Source organism: Mauremys mutica, chromosome 1, assembly GCF_020497125.1.
Source record: "Mauremys mutica isolate MM-2020 ecotype Southern chromosome 1, ASM2049712v1, whole genome shotgun sequence".
Taxonomy (NCBI): Eukaryota; Metazoa; Chordata; order Testudines; family Geoemydidae; genus Mauremys; species Mauremys mutica.
Genome location: NC_059072.1, coordinates 90,343,766 through 90,361,908, shown reverse-complemented (window position 1 = coordinate 90,361,908; position 18,143 = coordinate 90,343,766). Strand labels below are relative to the sequence as shown.

Genomic DNA, 18,143 nt, shown 5'->3' with positions numbered 1-18,143 from the left:
GCCCTGTCACCCAATCCCAGCTTCTGACAAAACTAGGATATATCAGATTATGTTAGTGGCCAGGATGTGGGCACTTGGAGCAGTAGTCACGCCTAGTGGTCAGAGCAGGAATCAATACCCAGGAATTGGAAGCCAGGTGCCCAAGTCTAAGGTCACAGCTGGAGTCAGGAGCCATGAGTACAAGTCCTGGGTCAGAACCGGGTTATCTGGAGTGAAGGCAGGAGCAGGGCTGGAACAAGGCAGGAGCTATCACAAACACGAGCAAATGCTTTGAGCAGCCACTGAATTGCTGCTACTGCTGGGCCTAAGATCCAGTCTTCTGACCCTTCCAATCAATCAGGCAGTGTAGCCACTCAGGCAGTCTACTACAGGCCAGCTGCACTCAGATTGCCCAGAGACTGGTTCTGCCGCAGGCGCTGCTTCCAGACTAGCTCTGTTGCAGACCCTGATTCCTGACAAGCATAGCATTTCCAGTAGAGAAAGAGAAGTATTAATGCCATTATACAAGACACTGATAATGCCTCTTTCAGAATATAGTATACAATTCTGGTCACCCCTGCTCAAGAAAGATTAATTCAAACAGGAACAGATGTGTAGAGAACAGTTACCAGGATAATCAGGGGAATGGAGGGCCTATTTTGAGATGAGATTGGAAGAGTTTGGCTTGTTTAGACTAGCAAAAAGAAGGCTGAGAGAGGATATGATTGCTCTCTATAAATATATCAGGGGCGGTGAACACCAGGGAGGGTGAAGAGATGTTTAAGTTAGATGACAGTGATGGCATAGGCACAAATGGGTATAAACTGGCCATAAGCAAATTCAGGCTGGAAATTAGAAATAGGTTTCTAATAATCAGAGAAGCGAGGTTCTGGAACAACCTCCCAATAGAACTCCTTCCAGTTTATGTTTCCAAAAGCTCACGTTTCAGAGCTTTAGTCAGTCCCCTGCAGGGGTCAGGAAAGGATTTTCCTCAGCCCACAATCTATTCTGGGTTTATATTTGCTTGCCCGCTTTTGTGTCCTTCCTCTGAAGGATGTGAGATGACCACAGATGGAGAGGAACGCTGGACAGGGTGGGCCAGTGTTCTAAGGCGGGGATGAGCAGTCTCTCCCTCACTGGCACAGCTGGCAGGTTCTTGCTCACATGCTGAGTCTAACTGATCATATGCAGGTTTGGGAAGGGATTTTTCTCCAGGTCAGATTGGCAGGAACCTTGGGAATTCTTCTGCAGCAAAGGATACAGGTCCTTACCAAGATTGTCTAGCTTAATCTCACTTAATCATTTCCCTGCTACTGATACACTGCAGCTCCTCCTATTATTTGCCTGTGCCACATAATAGTTGAGTCTCTTTTGTGCTGTAATACTTTGGTCTACTATCAGTGGTTGGGTTTAGTGTGAGAGTGCTGTTGGTGGCCTGTGACATACAAGAGGTTCGACTAGATGATCTGGTGGTCCCGCTGGCCTCAAACTCTATTACCTTTATTTCATATTAGATTCTGACATAGAATGTGTGCTACTGGTCTCTCGCTGTCCACATTATAGAATAAATCAATAGAATGACAATGGGGGACCCATAACAGTATAAAAGTTAACTGCGGGGCTATGTAATATATTCTATGTCCCAGATAACAAGGGTAAAAGGGACATCAGCACAAACAACTTTTTTCTAATCTTTTCTGACGCTTTAAAGTTACCTATTCCATGTCACACCCTAGCATGCACTGTTCAGGTGACATTATATCCGCCAGGAAATCCCACTCAATAATGGAACTCATCTATTGTAGATTCCGGTATGCACCTTTTTAAATAACTGTAAGTCATGGTTTAGCACAGGCTAAAATATGGACATAAAAAGACAGTATCAGGAATTCCATAATAGCAAAAATAAATAAAATAAAATCCACATTAAGTATTACAACACCTCTGTTGGACACGGGGTCCCAATTTAAGATTTTAAAGTAATCAGCCACAGTTATGCAAAGGTACTGGATATGTAATACCTCACCTCTAACTTCCTTCTACATTTATGTTCATTCCATATGCTTGAATGTTGCCATGTAAACCATTTAATTTCATCAGTCATTTGTGTAGAACAAAGCACATTATGCTCAGCACCTTTAACAGACTTTTTAAATTCTTTTTTAAAAAAAAATATCAAGCAACTCTGTGCCTTGTGAAAGACAGCTGTGAGGATAAAAATCAGTGAAATCTTTAGTTACATCTGGAAACTATCTGCTTGTGGGGATGGAGAGATACTCAGTTAAAAAATTAAGACTTCTCTACATGTGCATAAAAAAAATTCCAAGCCACTTTCCATTTTAAGTTAAAAGCTGGTCCGCATGTATATGTATCATGTGTGTATACACACAGACCAGCTCCTAATGCCTGTATTAGCAGACAGCCCAAGAGACAATACAAATAGTGGCACTTTTTAAAGGCCTGGATCAATATCACCACCAGGTGGTGAAACAGATTTAGACAGACTGGATTATTTTATTTACTGATGTGTCTGGTCCTCTTTTACTCTTGCATCCAAGAGAGTGTTCAAAATTTAAAATCCATCCTGGATTTCCTTTTAGTAATGTAAGCCCTTACAAAGTATTCAATGCAACAGGATAAACTTAATTTTTTTTTTTTTTTACAGAATGTCTCTCCATCTCCACAAGCAGATATTACCAGATGCAGCTAAAGAAAGTTTCAGTACTGCTAACTCATGCCCTTTAGCCTTCCCAATTCCAATATTTAAGGCGATGGAAAACGTTGAGGTCTACCAATTCCAAGCATCCCTGGCAATTGTAGAGAAGAGAATTAACTGAGATCTTTTCACCTGCTTCTAACTTCCGTCCCCCACTCATTGTTCCAGAATAAGGGTAAAATGAAATAGCCTCAAAAATCTTGCAGACATATTCAGGGCTGGTTGGGAAGGGATAGTCCATCTCCAGGGAACTACAGGCCAATGAGCCTCACCTCAGTCCCTGGAAAAGTCATGAGGCAGGTCCTCAAGAAATCAATTCTGAAGCACTTAGAGGAGAGGAAAGTGATCAGGAACAGTCAGCATGGATTCACCAAGGGCAAGTCATACCTGACTAACCTAATTGCCTTCTATGATGAGATAACTGACACTGTGGATGAGGGGAAAGCAGTGGACGTGTTATTCCTTGTTTTTAGCAAAGCTTTTGACATGCTCTCCCACAGTATTCTTGCCAGCAAGTTAAAGAAATATAGGCTGGATGAATAGACTATAAGGTGGATAGAAAGCTGGCTAGATCATCAGGCTCAATGGGTAGTGATCAATGGCTCCATGTCTAGTTAGCAGCCGGTATCAAGCAGAGTTCCCCAAGGGTCGGTCCTGGGGCCGGTTTTGTTCAATATCTTCATTAATGATCTGGAGGATGGCGTGGATTGCACCCTCAGCAAGTTTGCAGATGACACTAAATTGAGAGGAGTGGTAGATACGCTAGAGGGTAGGGATAGGATACAGAGGGACCTAGACAAATCAGAGGATTGGGCCAAAAGAAATCGGATGAGGTTCAACAAGGACAAGTGCAGAGTCCTGCACTTTGGACAGAAGAATCCTATGCACTGCTACAGACTAGGGACCGAGTGGCTAGGCAGCAGTTCTGCAGAAAAGGACCTAGGGGTTACAGTGGACGAGAAGCTGGATACAAGTCAACAGTGTGCCCTTGTTGCCAAGAAGACTAACGGCATTTTGGGCTGTGTAAGTAGGGGCATTGCCAGCAGATCGAGTGACGTGATTATTCCCCTCTATTTGACATTGGTGAGGCCTCATCTGGAGTACTGTGTCCAGTTTTGGGCCCCACACTACAAGAAGGAAGTGGAAAAATTGGAAAGAGTCCAAAAGAGGGCAAAAAAATCTGATTAGGGGGCTGGAGCATATGATTTATGAGGAGCGGCTGAAGGAACTGGGATTGTTTAGTCTGCAGAAGAGAAGAATGAGGGGGGATTTGATAGCTAATTTCAACTACCTTAAAGGGAGTTCCAAAGAGGATGGATCTAGCAAGGCCGGCTCTAGGTTTTTTGCCGCCCCATGCCAAAAAATTTTTGGCTGCCCCCACCCCAGTCCTGGGCTCCCCCCCCCACACCTGCACCCCCTGCCGCCCCAGCTCTGGGCCTCCCCTTACCTGCACCCCCTTGCCGTCCCAGCCCTGGGCTCTCCCCCCACCCACACCATGCTGCCCCAGCTCTGGGCTCCCCGCTTCACCCCCTTCTACTCCTTGGGCACACTTGTTCCCCATTCACAGTGCCACCCCGCTCTAGCAGTGAGCTCTCAATTCACAGCAAGCTGCAACATGAGGTTTCAGCTACCATACTCCCTCCCCCTACCTTTCCTGTTGATAGCGGCCAAGGGAATGCTGGGAAATGTAGTTCTTCCCCTGTTCCAGCACTGGCTCTATAGGCAGGGAGCTAACCAAGGAACTACAGCTCCCAGGGCCCCCTGTTGGTTCTCAGCTCCCAGGCTGGATCCCTGCTGGCTGTCACCCCTGCAAATGGGCTGCCCCAAGCACCTGCTTGCTTTGCTGGTGCCTAGAGCCGCCCCTGGGATCTAGACTGTTCTCAGTGGTAGCAGATGACAGAACAAGGAGTAATGGTCTCAAGTTGCAGTGGGGGAGGTTTTGGTTGGAAATTCGGAAAAAACTTTTTCACTAGGAGGGTGGTGAAGCACTGGAATGGGTTACCTAGAGAGGTGGTAGAATCTCCTTCCTTAGACGTTTTTAAGGTCAGGCTTGACAAAGCCCTGGCTGGGATGATTTAGTTGGGGATTGGTCCTGCTTTAAGCAGGGGGTTGGACTAGATGACCTCCTGAGGTCCCTTCCACCCCTCATATTCTATGATTCCACCCAAGTCTGGAAACTCATTTAACCCTGTACATGTGAGCAAAAATCTCCACCTACTTCTATAAGGGGAAAAGTCATCATAGTTTCACAGCATAATTCTCTAAAACTATGGAGGGATGTTTTTTCCCCTGTGATCCCTAGTTCTATGAATTCACTTTAGTATTTTTCCCAGGGCTAAAGGGAGGTGTGAAAATAGGAGGGTATAGAAACAAATTAATAGGCTGTGAAGGCTCATTTCAGAATGGCACAAGACAAGATAGTCAATAGAAGCAGACTTAGGTTTTGCTAGATGTCAAGAGAGAGCGATGTGTGGGCACACCTAGTGGTTTGAGCATTGGCCTGCTAAACCCATGGTTGTGAGCTCAATCCCTGAGGAGGCCATTTAGGGAACTGGGGTAAAAATCTGTCTGGTGATTGATCCTGCTTTGAGCAGGGGGTTAGATTAGATGACCTCCTGAGGTCCCTTGCAACCCTGATATTCTATGATTCTATAACAGAGTATGGGCTCAGTGACCCAGGACTGGCAACAAATTCTATTTCACAGCAGGAGAGGCAGAAGGTTGTGGGGAGAAGGCGGCAGAATCCCACAGGGGCACCTTCTTACCCAAAAGGAGTACAATAGGCACTATATGATGCAAGCAACTTGATAATCTATAGATTACTTGAATAAACATATGTTCTAATAACCTTGAAAACTCTTTGGGGGTAAAAGGGAGGTTTTATGCAGACATCAGAAAATTCATAGAAGAGCAACAAAATAATTAAGGGGCTAGAGGGACTGAGAAAAAAATATTTAAAAGAACTGAATATGTAATACTACCGCTTGGCTAAATAATGAAGGTGAGGATATGATTATGTTGCCCCTTTTTGACCTGAATGGTTATTCAAAGTTCAGGGCCCTGGGGATGTTCCTGCTGGAAGTACTGAAAATGGAATCTCATATTTCCTGTGTACATTCCTTGTAAATAAACAAGATTGCATCAAAGTCCTGCTTTTCCAAATACAGGATTAACCAAAGGCAAAAAGAGGAGTTTCTTAGCTTACAGGTCCAAGCTTCTTTTCAGCCAGCATCCCAGAACCTATCTCTAAGTTTCCCTCAGGGTCTCATTTGGTTATAACTTTTGCTTGGATTTTTCCAGGTAGTCTCTGTGTCTCTCTGGTCCTGTGCATGGGTGCATACACACACACACGGTCTGCCCCAAACCCCCCAAAAACAATATTTAGCGTACACACACACCCCATGCCCATACAGTCCAAACTTGTTCAGTGAGTTCACATAACCCTTTACTTTTAGATGGGGGGCTGTGGTTAATTTATCCTTACAGTTATGCTAACTGAAGAGTGAATTCACGCCCATCAATAGCAACAAGGTTTTAACTCAACCCATAACAAGGTTCCAAACAGCTCAAACAATTACTTTCCACATATTACTTTCTGAAGGTGTACACACCAAATAGGGAAAAGAATGTTAGAACAACTGTCATGAAATTAAGAAAAGGACAATTTAGGCTTTGGGGCAAAGATTAACTAGGATGCTGGACCAATAGACTGTTTCAGTGTAGAAACTCCTATTTCCCTAATCCAAACTGCCTTTCTGTATAGTTTTCTCTATTGCTGTTGGATTTATACACAAGTGGCCTGACCCATTTCTTCTGCACCACCAAAAACCATCTCTCCTGCCTGCTGCCACCACTTTAGGACAACATCCTGATTCTCTCCAACAGGAAGCAGGATTTTTTCATCTCACCTCCAATGCTCTCTTGTAGTCCCCCAGGTGAAAGGCGCTGTATCCAATCCAGAGGTCAGTGTCCTCATCTTGTTCCCCCACATGCCGTTTAAACTTCAAAGAAAAAGGGATGCAAAAATGACACCAGCTGTCAAATTTTGTCAGATTGTCTCATGTGAAACAAATTAATTTATAAAATTAATATAAGGATGATTTCTGCTGGCTTGACAACTCCGGACACTGAAGTCAGGCGGTGTGAATATCACATTTTCAAGGACAGGCAGTTTCTATCCAGCCACATAGTCTCTGTACAAATATTGTAAAGCTGTAAAAGTAAAGGAGGGCGAGTGATTATTCAGGCGGGTGCAGGGGGCATATCTAGGGTGTAAGAAAGAACAGAAAGGACAAATTAGTTGAAAAAAGCTGGAACTTTTTCCAAACCGGGAGCTCTGCTGCAATTGGGAACAGTCTGCCAGAAGGAGCCTCATCACCCCAGTCACTGGGAGAAGGGCTTGGACGAGGCCCCGGGGGCTGTGCACTGGGCACCAATCCTGCACTGGCGGGGGGACGCGGGGAATGGGGACCCGGGGACCTGCGGCCCCTCCCACTCGCACCCCCGTTGCCTGGGAGACTGGCGGAGTTAGCCCGTTAGCTGCGGCAGCGCAGAGCCCCGTAGGCCGAGCCCCCTCCCCCGTTACCTCCAGCAGGGCGATGGCGCCGGTGAAGTCCCTCTGGGCCAGCAGCTCCTCCAGCTGCGGGACTTTCTTGCCTTTCTTCTTCCGTTTGTCGCCCTGCGGCGGGGCGCCCCCCACGGCCGGCTTGGCCCGGGAGAGCATCTGGAGGGGCAGAAAGAAGAGGGGAAACGGGGTGAGAGCGGGGAGGCGCTGGGGGGGTCAGACCTCCCCGCTCCTGCGTCCCACAAGCGGCGACCCCCTCCCCGCCCTGTCCCTCACCATCTTGCCCCGGGCTCCTCGCCGCTCCAACGACTCCGTTACCCCGGTAACGCCGCGGGGGGGGGGGAGAATGAGTAAGTGAGACACCGAATAGGGCCCGTCTGGAACTCACGTCCCAGCTCACAGTTCCGGCCCCGACCCCGTGGCTGGCGCAAAAGAGGAGCCGCTCGATTCTCCGGGGAGAGTTTGAGAAGGGATGTTTCCGGTGCGGCTCGCGCCTATCTCCATAGCAACCCAAGGAGCGGGGTGTGATTTTGTCGCCGCAGTGTCACAATATTTATTTATTTTTGGTAAATGTCCCAGCTCTGGGGACGAGCGGTTGAGATGAGCCTGTGAGTTTTCATGTGTAATACAAACCCGGCCTTCAGGGGTCTGGAGACAAGCTTGAAAACAGGACCCAGGTCCGCTTGAGAGGCTCATCAGTGAAGAAAGCGAAGAGAACAGATTTTTGGGTCTGACTCATGGCTTTTCAGTGCCTGGGGTTGCTAATAGTGTGATTGTGCAGCAGAAAACTTGGGGCTGTGGTACAACACCAGTGCTTTTGTCAGGCGAGCATGGGTGGCAAGTTTGTAAAAATGTTGGTGGGGCCCAGAACCCGCCCCCAACTCCGCCCCCCCCAACTCCGCCCCCACCTGCCTAAGGCTCTGGGAGGGGGCTCGGCGGGGGAGGTCTGGGGTGCAGATCCTGGGCTGGGGATTAGGGTGCAGGAAGGGTGCTGGGTGCAGGCTCTGGGCTGGGGCAGGGGGTGGGTGTGCAGGAGGAGGTGAAGGGTGCAGGCTTTGGGATGGAGTTTGGGGTTGGGAAGGGGTGTGTGGGACGGGGGAGGGAGGGCCGGGTGAGGACTGTGGGGCTGAGGATGAGGGGTACATGATGCAGGAGGGGGCTCAGGGCTAGGGAAGAGGGTTGGGCTGTGGGGTGAGGGCTGTGGATGAGGGGTTCATGATGCGAGGGGGCTCAGGGCTAGGGAAGAGGGTTGGGCTGTGGGTGAGGGCTGTGGATGAGGGGTTCATGATGCAGGAGGGGGCTCAGGGCTAGGGCAGAGGTTTGGTGTGTGGGGTGAGGGCTGTGGATGAGGGGTTCATGATGTGGGGGTGCTCAGGGCTGGGGCATGGCTCTGGGGGATGAGGGGTTCATGATGTGGGGGTGCTCAGGGCTGGGGCTGAGGATTAGGGTGCGGGGGAATGAGGGCTCTGGCTGGGGCTGAGGGTTTGGGGTTGCAGCCTGCCTTGAGACAGCAAATCTGCTGGGAGCCCTCCGGGCAGCAGGCAGGGGAGAGGCGCGCTGCGTTCTGTCAGGCAGGGACGCAACACAACGCGGCGGCGGGGGGAGACCTGCGGTGGCCTGGGCCGATCCAGGCAGGACCGGGGGGGGGGCGGGAAGAGACCCAGCTCCAACTATTGCTGGAGCAGGGCGCCCAGCCCTGAATATTGCTGGGGCCCGGGCCCCACACAAATATATAACCTGCCGCCCATGCAGGCGAGAACATAGTAACGTCCTTTGACAACATGCTTAGAGGCTCTACATAGGATATAACACTAAATAATGAAATCAGAACAGGGAACTACTGATTTTTGGCCCCGGGAACAAATGATTCAGTGGTGATGTCATGACGTATCAGCATGTGGTATGTGATGTCATCACTGTACTCTTCAGTGCCATCAGTGTGCGTGGACCTTTACAGACAACTCAATACAGTAACTCCTCGCATAACGTTGTAGTTATGGGCCTGAAAAATGCGACTTTAAGCGAAACGATGTTAAGCAAATCCAATTTCCCCATAAGAATTAATGTACATGAGGGGATTAGGTTCCAGGGAATTTTTTTTTAATCAGACAAAAGACTATATTATATATACAGTAACAATTTAATACTGTATATAGTAATGATGATTGTGAAGCTTGGTTGAGGTGGTGAAGTCAGTGGGTGGAAGAGGGTGGGATATTTCCCAGGGAATGCCTTACTGCTAAATAATGAACTAGAACAGCTGAGCCCTCAAGGGTTAACACGTTGTTAATGTAGCCTCACACTCTACAAGGCAGCACAAATGGAGGGAGGGGAGACAGCATGGCAGACAGAGACACAAACTCAGTGTGTGGAAGAGAGAGAGATGTGCATTGCCCCTTTAAGTACGCTGACCTCCTCTAAGTACATTGCCTTTTTAAGTAGATCAGCAAGTTGAGACAGCTGCTGCTGCCAGAAAGCTCCCTCCTGAGCCCTGTTGTGTCCCCCCTCTGCTTTATGGAGATGGGGTAAGAGAGGGGCAGAAGCAGGGGGAGAGAGACAGCCTGACAGTTCCCCTTTCCCACCCCCACCCTGCACAGCAAGCAGGAGGCTCCTGGGAGGAGGTCCAAGGCAGAGGGCAGGAGCAACACATGGCGGTGTGGGGAGGGACAGCTGAACTGTTGTCAATTGATAGCCTGCTGAGCGGCTGCCGCACAGGGAATTTAGGGGAGCAATGAGCTGATGGGGGGGCCTGTCAACCCTGGTTCCAAGCCCCCATCACTAGCTCTTTCTGCAAGCAGTGGACAAAGCAAGCTGCAGCCAAACAACGTTATAAGGGAGCATTGCGCAACTTTAAACGAGCATGTTCTCTAATTGATCAGCAACGTAACAAGGAAACAACATTAACCAGAAGGACTTTAAGTGAGGAGTTACTGTAGGTGAGTTCCTCCTCAAATGGCCCATTAACTTTCCTCCAGTCATAGGGAAGAAAGGAAGCAGGAGAGCAACTGAGGAAGTTGTTAGTGGGTTCATAGAATATCAAGGTTGGAAGGGACCTCAGGAGGTCATCTAGTCCAACCCCCTGCTCAAAGCAGGACAAATCCCCTGACAGATTTTTACCCCATTCCTTTAAATGGCCCCCACAAGGATTGAACTCACACTGTGGGTTTAGCAGGCCAATCCTCAAACCACTGAGCTATCCCAGCAAGTGATATAGATTGTTGTCCTCAAAGGAAACCTGCACAAAACTGTAAAAAGACAAGTCTGGGAGCTTAAATTCTTAACTTTGCTAGACACTAAAAATCATGGTCCGAATAGACATTAGCTTTATGGCTTATTAAAACAGTGTAAGTGAAGTGTTAATGGGCCACTTCACCTTAAATGGTCTCTTGAAATATGTGCTAAACAATCTGTTCCATCTTGTCTTTAGCTGTGACACTCCAAATTAGTTCCCCAGACCTGAAGAAGAGCTCTGCATAAACTCAAAACCTTGTCTCTCTCACCGACAGAATTTGGTCCAATAAAAGATACTACCTCACCCACCTTGTACATCTAATATCATAGGACCAACATGGCTTCTCCAACACTGCACAAAATATGGACATTTTGCAGTTGTTTGTTGCACCAAAGCAGTCAGAGTGTTAACTCATATTATTGACAATCAAAACCCATTGTTTCTGTCATCGATCACATCTCATGACACAGAGCCTGCCTGGACAGTGAAACTGAATATTCATGGAAACACTAGTGACTTTTAAATGATCCAGAAGCAGACATCTAACCTTCAACCCCACCCAGAATGGAAGTCACCTGACACAGCCCTGAAAGTTCTCCGAACACATGGGCCAGAGAAACAACTTTCAAAGACCAACAGTATGGTGTGCCCCAATGGTAGTAGTTATAAAGAAAAGTGGAAAAATATGAATCTGTGTGGATCTTAAAAGACTTAATGAAGCAATTGGGAGAGAAAAATATGTTCTCCCAACTCTGGATGATTTCCTTCCCAAAATGAAAGGAACTAAAGTATTCTCCCAAGCTGAATGCCTCGAGCCAACTTTGGCAAATTCTTCTAGCCAAAGAAAGTGCTGAATTGACACATTTATCAAACGCTTTGGGAGATTTTACTTTCGAAGATTACCTTTTGGATTACCAGTGCACCTGAAATTTTCCAAAGAAAGATGGCAGAACTGTTAACGAACACAAATGGAGTTGTAGTTTTCATGGACAATGTTTTGATATATGGATCTTCAATGGAAGAACACAACAAAATCTTCAATAAAGCCCTTGGCCTAATCAGTCAGACCAGACTGAAGTTAAAGAAAAGTGTGTTTTCCACCTACCCCAAATTGAGCTTTTGGGACAGTCAATAAAGAGAGATGGAATCAGTCTGAGCCTGAGAAAGTAAAAGGAATCTGAGAATGGAACACCCCAACATATGTACCAGAACTGAGAGCATACTGGGCATGGTATATTACCTTGGTCGATACCTAGAAGACCTTTCTACAGTGACAAAATCACTACATGAACTGTCCGATGCATCTTGGCTATGGGGGCTAAATCAAGACATTGCCTTTTAAAAGGCAAAAGAAATTATTTCAGCAGATCCAGTCTCAAATACTATGATGCGAACAAACCCACGATGGTCAGTGTGGATGCAAACACCTCTATGGCCTAGGTGTTATACTGTTGCAACAACACAAATCTGTGTGCAAACCAGTTGTGTTTTGCTCTTGCACACTCACAGAAGCAGAAAAGTTATACGGAGTGAATGAAAACAAGGGCCTGGCAAGTCTATGGGCATATGAAAACTTTTACAGATATCTGTGTGGATGGGATTAATTTACAATGATAAAAGACCATAAAACCCTCATCAATGGAAAAGGTTTGGATCAAGCCCTGCCAAGATGTCAACGTCTATTGATAAGGTTAGTGTGATTTAACCCAACTTCTAAATATGTTCCTGAGAAAAATCTAGTAGTAGCAGACATTCTGTCATGGAACCCAGCATCACACTGTGATGTTACCCAGGGTACGATTTGGACTGTTGAATAGCTGAGCTCCTTCAGTTCTCTAGCTGGGGGTGCCCTTTACAGTGCTTTGCTATATAAACAGCCACTCCTGGCCTGCTCACACAGTCTTCAGCATGTAAATTCACTCCCAGCGAAATACATGAGCACTCTGACCATTCACTCATGAATTACATATAGGGAGATACTCACGAATTCTAAGTCCAAGCCTTGTTCCCTGAAATGTGCATCTTGTGCTGCTCAGCCCCCTCCTGAACAGTACAAGTTCATAGAAAGTCCATCATTTCATCAAAGGAAAATGATAATGTGCCAGCCTTGTTATCCCACACACTTTAATTCAAACACTGGTTAAGACAAAACAATAAGATATGTTTAATAACTACAGAAAGATAGATTTTAAGTGATTACAAGTGATGATGCTTAAAAGTCAGGATTGGCTACAAAAGAAAATAAAAGAGCAAAACACAAGTTAAAACCTAATTTAACAAGTGAACTTAAAAACATTAGATTTTGTCTCACCATATGCTGCAGTAAATTTCACAGACTGGATCCTCTTTTCAGCCTGGAACTCCTCCCTTGCCCCCTTCCCCCTTGTTTAAGAGTCTCTCTGGTATTTACTGATGTCATGAGCAGAGAGATGGGAGGAGGAGAGGTGAATTGGAAGTCACTGTCTCTCATTCTTATATCCCTCTCCCTTTTTTGAGGACTATCCTCAGCTAGGGTGTAGGTGAAAAGCAGTCTCTTGTGGATGTGAGGCTTGAAATATTCCTGTGATGCAATGTAAATTTTGCATTCACACCTTCCTCCTGCTGAAGAATGGTCGCTTAAGCAGTTCATAGTTTTTTTAACACATCGCAGGGGCCAGTGTGTCTTTGTCTCTGAAAAACTGGTTTGTGGGCTTTACCCAGAGTTACAACACATTTCAGTAACAATCATACAGTAGAATATCATAACTTCACATACAGTGTTGCTACATATATTTCAATGGGGGTAATAATGTTCAGCAGATTATGAATTTTCAAATGTTACCTCACAAGGCATACTTTGTACAAAATTTACCATAGTCTTGTAAAAGTGATGAATGTGATCGTATGACTGTCACACACTCAGCTACCTGTGATCTCAAAGATGATGTAAAGGCATACGGGGATGCACACAGATCAGTGTCAGAAATGAGGCTACAAAAAGTAACCTCAACAGACATGCAACTTCAGTAAGTTCTAAATTACATTAGGGCTGGCTGGTTCAACTATAAAGGATACTAAGGAACTGATAAGAGACTACTCTGTGGTACATAGACAGTTAAGTAAATTGAAGGGACTCAGGATTAAGACAACTGCATTGTAATTCCAAATGAAATGACAGAAGAAATATTAAACCTCATCCATGAAGGACATCAAGGATTAACTAAATGCCTTATATGGGCCAACCAGCCAGTGCAGTGGCTTGACATCAGCAAGGATATAAACAATAAAGTATCTGCATGTGAACATTGCAGAACTAATAGACCAACACAACACAAAGCACCTTTAATAACAACACATCTACCAAACAGATGTTGGAAGAGACTAGCTTCAGATTTATGCGAATACAGAGGATATCATTACCTGGTCGTAGTGGACTGTTTTTCCATATATAGAGAAATAATGTACTTGAGAGACATGTCACAAGAAACTGAAGTGCACTTTTGCTCATTTTGGCATTCCAGAACAACAAGGGATGGACAAAGGACCACAATTGACTGCAGCAGAATTTAAGTCATTCTGAACAAAACATGATTTTGATCATATTACTAGCAGCCCATATTACTCAGAAGTGAATGGAGAGGCTGAGAGAGCTGTACAGACAGCCAAGAAAACCCTAGAACAGGAAGATATATTCCTTTTCCACAGGTTGACTGTGTGTTGTGTTAAGCAGTACTTCCTAATGTTTCTTTTAAACCGGCTGCCTATTAATGTAATTGTGTGACCACATAAAAAAAGAACCAGGAAAGGGATAAATAACACTTCCTTATTCACTTTCTCCTCACTGTTCATGATTTTATAGACCTCTGTCATATGCCCCATTAGCCGTCTCTTTTCTAAACTGACACATCACAGACTTTTAATCTCTCCTCATATGGAATCTGTTTCATACTCTTAATTTTTTGTTGCCCTTCTCTGTACTTTTTTCAATTCTAATATATCTTTTTTGAGATGGGGCAACCAGAACTGCATGCAGTATTCAAGGTGCGGGGGTACCATGGCTTTATACAGTGGCATGATTATATTTTCTGTCTTATCATCTATCCCTTTCCTAATGGTTCCTAACATTTTCTTAGCTTTTTAGACTGCCATGGCACACTGAGCAGATGTTTTCAGAGAACTATCCACAATGACCCCAACACCTCTTTCTTGAGGGGTAACGGCTAATTTAAACCCCAATCATGGGGTTTTGTGCTCCCATGATGTTCCAGTGAAATCATTTAGATCAAGCTCTGTTTGATAACATACATGAAACCATTGATCGAGTGGATATCTCCAAAAGTAGTAGCAAAACATCCAGTGGACAAATATAAACATACACAGATATGAGAGACTTGGACTCTTGTAAACAGTTCATTGCCATCCCTTACAAAAATAAATGAAATGTTGAATAACCTGAAAGATACTTAACTGGAAATATCATCTGCATATCAGCAGATATCTGCTGAATTACCAGGGCATTTCTATTTAAGTGCCTACATATGATTTATGCACCTAAATATGAAAATGATGATCAAAGTGACAAAATTCAGAAAGAAATAACAACACCTGAACTACCAAAGGGCTGATGGGGAAATACAGTCTTGGAGATAAGATCAGTTAATGATTAGCCAGTAACTCAGAGATATCAATGTTTCTAGCAGTGTCCTCCCTTTCTATCAGCACAGAAATGATCATACATTTCTAAACAAATGTCTTTGAAGAAAAAAATGTCTAAAGAAATTGTAACAGATAATAGAGTACAATCAATCTCCAGGAAAAAAGGGGAACTATTGGATGATGAATGGTATAACACATGAGAACTTTTTACTATCCAAATGCATATGGATAAGCGGAAATATGAATAACTGATCAAGAAAGGTCTATAAAACCAAGCAATGAAGCTAAGCATTGGAAAAAGGCCATATAGGAAAGATTATTTGCTTAGAGATTGACACAATATTTAGCAACTGGTTTATAATAAGCTTTTATTTTTTCCAAGGAGAGAGGAAGTGTTGTATCTAATGCTAACTGAATACTGCAGGAATGACTAACTATCATACCTACATTCCAGCACTAGAGGGATCTTAGGGAAGGAAGTAAAAAAGGAGAAAAATAAGATGATGAGAGATCTATTGCATATGTGGGAATTTGTTTACAAGATCCAGTTTAATCCTATTGAGTGCTAGCTTATTTCAGTCAAAATACTACAGATATCTTTTAAGTGAGTTGTACAACTAAAGTTGTGACACATGGACATTATCTATCAGTGGTTTTCAACCTGTGGCCCATGGATCCTTGTGGGTCTGTCTAAGGGGTCTGTGAAAGGTTGTCGTTACCATAGAACAGTGGTTTTCAACTTGTGGTCCGTGGACCCGTAGGGGTTTGCAGACTGTGTCTAAGATTTCCAAGCAGTCTGCATTTCCATTCGAATTTTTTTTGGAGGTCTGCAAATGAGAAAAAGTTAAAAACCACTAGTCTATGCTAGTGAAATTTGGTTTGCTAACCACTCTGTGTTACTCTTAACATGTTGTAACACAGCATATGTCCATATGCAAAGTTACTTCCATCAGTGCACAGGCATTCACATCACCATTTAGAAGAGATTTGCTTAGTGTAAAATAGGTACTGTGTCCTTTCTTTCATTAATAATAATCTGGTGGTTTCTCAGTTACAATTAGTCAGTTGTTCAAATCAGAGAAACTGCCATCACAAACAAGGCTCATTGACATTATTATTGCCCATCGCGGCAGAAAGGCTAAGAACTGAATGGACCATGGAGACTGAATTCCTCTCTTAACACCCAGAGATGTTCCCTTCATGTCAAGGCTGAGGGACATAAGCTAGTGGCAGATAGCTGGTAGATTGTACTACTGCAGCTGGTGGTGTAAGGGTTCCATGCATAAAAGGCTGGATCCAAAATCCATTTAAGTCAATGGGCATTTTTCCATTAACTTCACTGGGCTTTGGATCAGGCCCAAACTTCAAAGGCATATTATTATTTAATCCAGCATGTTTTATCAGCACCATATTAACTTTTTTTTTTTAAATTAGGAAAACTAGATGTAGAAAATACTACGGAAAGTCAGATCAAAGGAGGTAGATGTAGTAGTCTTGTTCTCCACGTTAAATGCCAACAAACCTTTTTTAAAATGTAGTGCCAGATTGAGAAATCTGGCTTCTTTATTAATAATGATGGCATATTGCTGCAACAACAGTGTATTAATCATCTGCATTATCTCTCAGGCTATGTACTTTTAGTGTGACTGATGATCTTGTTTATTCCCACACAGAATTGCTGGGAGACAGTGATTTTATGTGTACAGATAGCAGCAAAAGGGGAAGTCCTGCAAGTGGGGCTAAACATAGAAATAAGTGTGGGAACACAATAAGCTTTTAAATTAAAAAAGCAAAGAGTGGAGAATAAGGATCGAGAATAAGGAAAAAAGAGAAAAAGAAAAAGAAAGGAAAGAGAAAAGAAGAAAGGGAGAGAAAAGAAAGGCAGGAAGTGGAGTGCATCCAGACAGCATAAAACATTGTTCACAAAGACAGTGCCAGTGTCAGTTTGGCAAACATTGATAGCAGTGCAGGAGTTAGGGTGAGAATCCTATAGGCTTTCTGGAAAATGTGCAGTTCTGGGGCCAGTATCCTATAGACTTTGCCTCTCTGATGCCTTGCTTAGACACATGTACAAAGAAAGGAAGCCAAAGTCATATGAGCAAGTTGTTTTATCTACAGTATTGGTCCCAAACACATCTTACGGTTGGGATACATAATCTGAAAACTGCAGTAATTTTTTTTTTTTTAAATAAGGGTGACTCCTGGCCAAAGGAAAGATGGGTTTTGGCTGTAAACTACAAAGATGGAAGAGGAGAGAAATTACCAGTCTTTACATTTTTTTCTTACCATTTAGATTATTCAGCTGTTTGATTCATTATGGATTTTAGGACACTGGATGAGCTTGAGTTTCGTATTGATTTTTAAAAAATCTCTGCCTGTCACTTTGAGCTGAGGACTCTCTCCCTGTTCTCTTTCCTGTGTAACATTGGCCTGGTCACAGGTTTCAAAAAGGGTCCAAAGAGCTCCATATGAGAGAATCAGAACCTTTATTCTCAGCATGTCAGGCTCCAACAAGTGAAACATGGCTCTGGACAGAAAAATTGCTGTGTAACAATGACACCTGTATCCACAAACCTTCTCCCTATAATCTATCAGCCAACTTTAATTAGAAATAAAGTTAGCTCTGAAAAGCCAGTGCAGCTTCTGCTATGCTTTGCTTATCATCAACAATGCTGTCTGCCAGATCTGGATAGTAGAATCCTTATTACCACTGATGATTTAAGAGACAGAAAAAGGTTGCATTTCAGATCCCAGATGGATTTTGGAATGTTGGCAGTTAGAAAAATCATCTTCTACTAGCCATATTGGATCAGGGCACCACTGAGAGCAAATAAACTTGGACACTGCATTACTGTCACAGGTTTGCTTTTTAAGACTGTAGTGACATTTTGATTCTGGCACCTAACAACACTGAATAAATAAACTAAAACAGTAGCATTTTTTATTGACTTACCTGCAAATGCAACTATTTATTTTTGAACATACTACATATGGGAAAAAACCACTGGAGTGAAGAA

The 18,143-nt window shown here is 44.2% G+C and overlaps 1 protein-coding gene across 4 annotated transcripts in view; it reads right to left on the bottom strand.

Moving 5' to 3' along the window:
* LOC123345943 (intraflagellar transport protein 56) overlaps positions 1-18,143 on the bottom strand; it is a 102,639-nt gene that overhangs the window by 67,884 nt on the left and 16,612 nt on the right. For 3 of the 4 annotated variants that reach the window (XM_044983075.1, XM_044983065.1, XM_044983093.1), the window contains exons 3-4: positions 7,281-7,418; positions 6,604-6,696 (exon numbers count right to left, since the gene is read on the bottom strand). In XM_044983075.1, the coding sequence (XP_044839010.1) occupies positions 6,604-6,696; positions 7,281-7,418 (231 nt within the window). Of the gene's footprint in view, positions 1-6,603; positions 6,697-7,280; positions 7,419-7,535; positions 7,610-18,143 lie in introns of those variants that run through there. The other variant, XM_044983085.1, reaches the window with a different exon arrangement.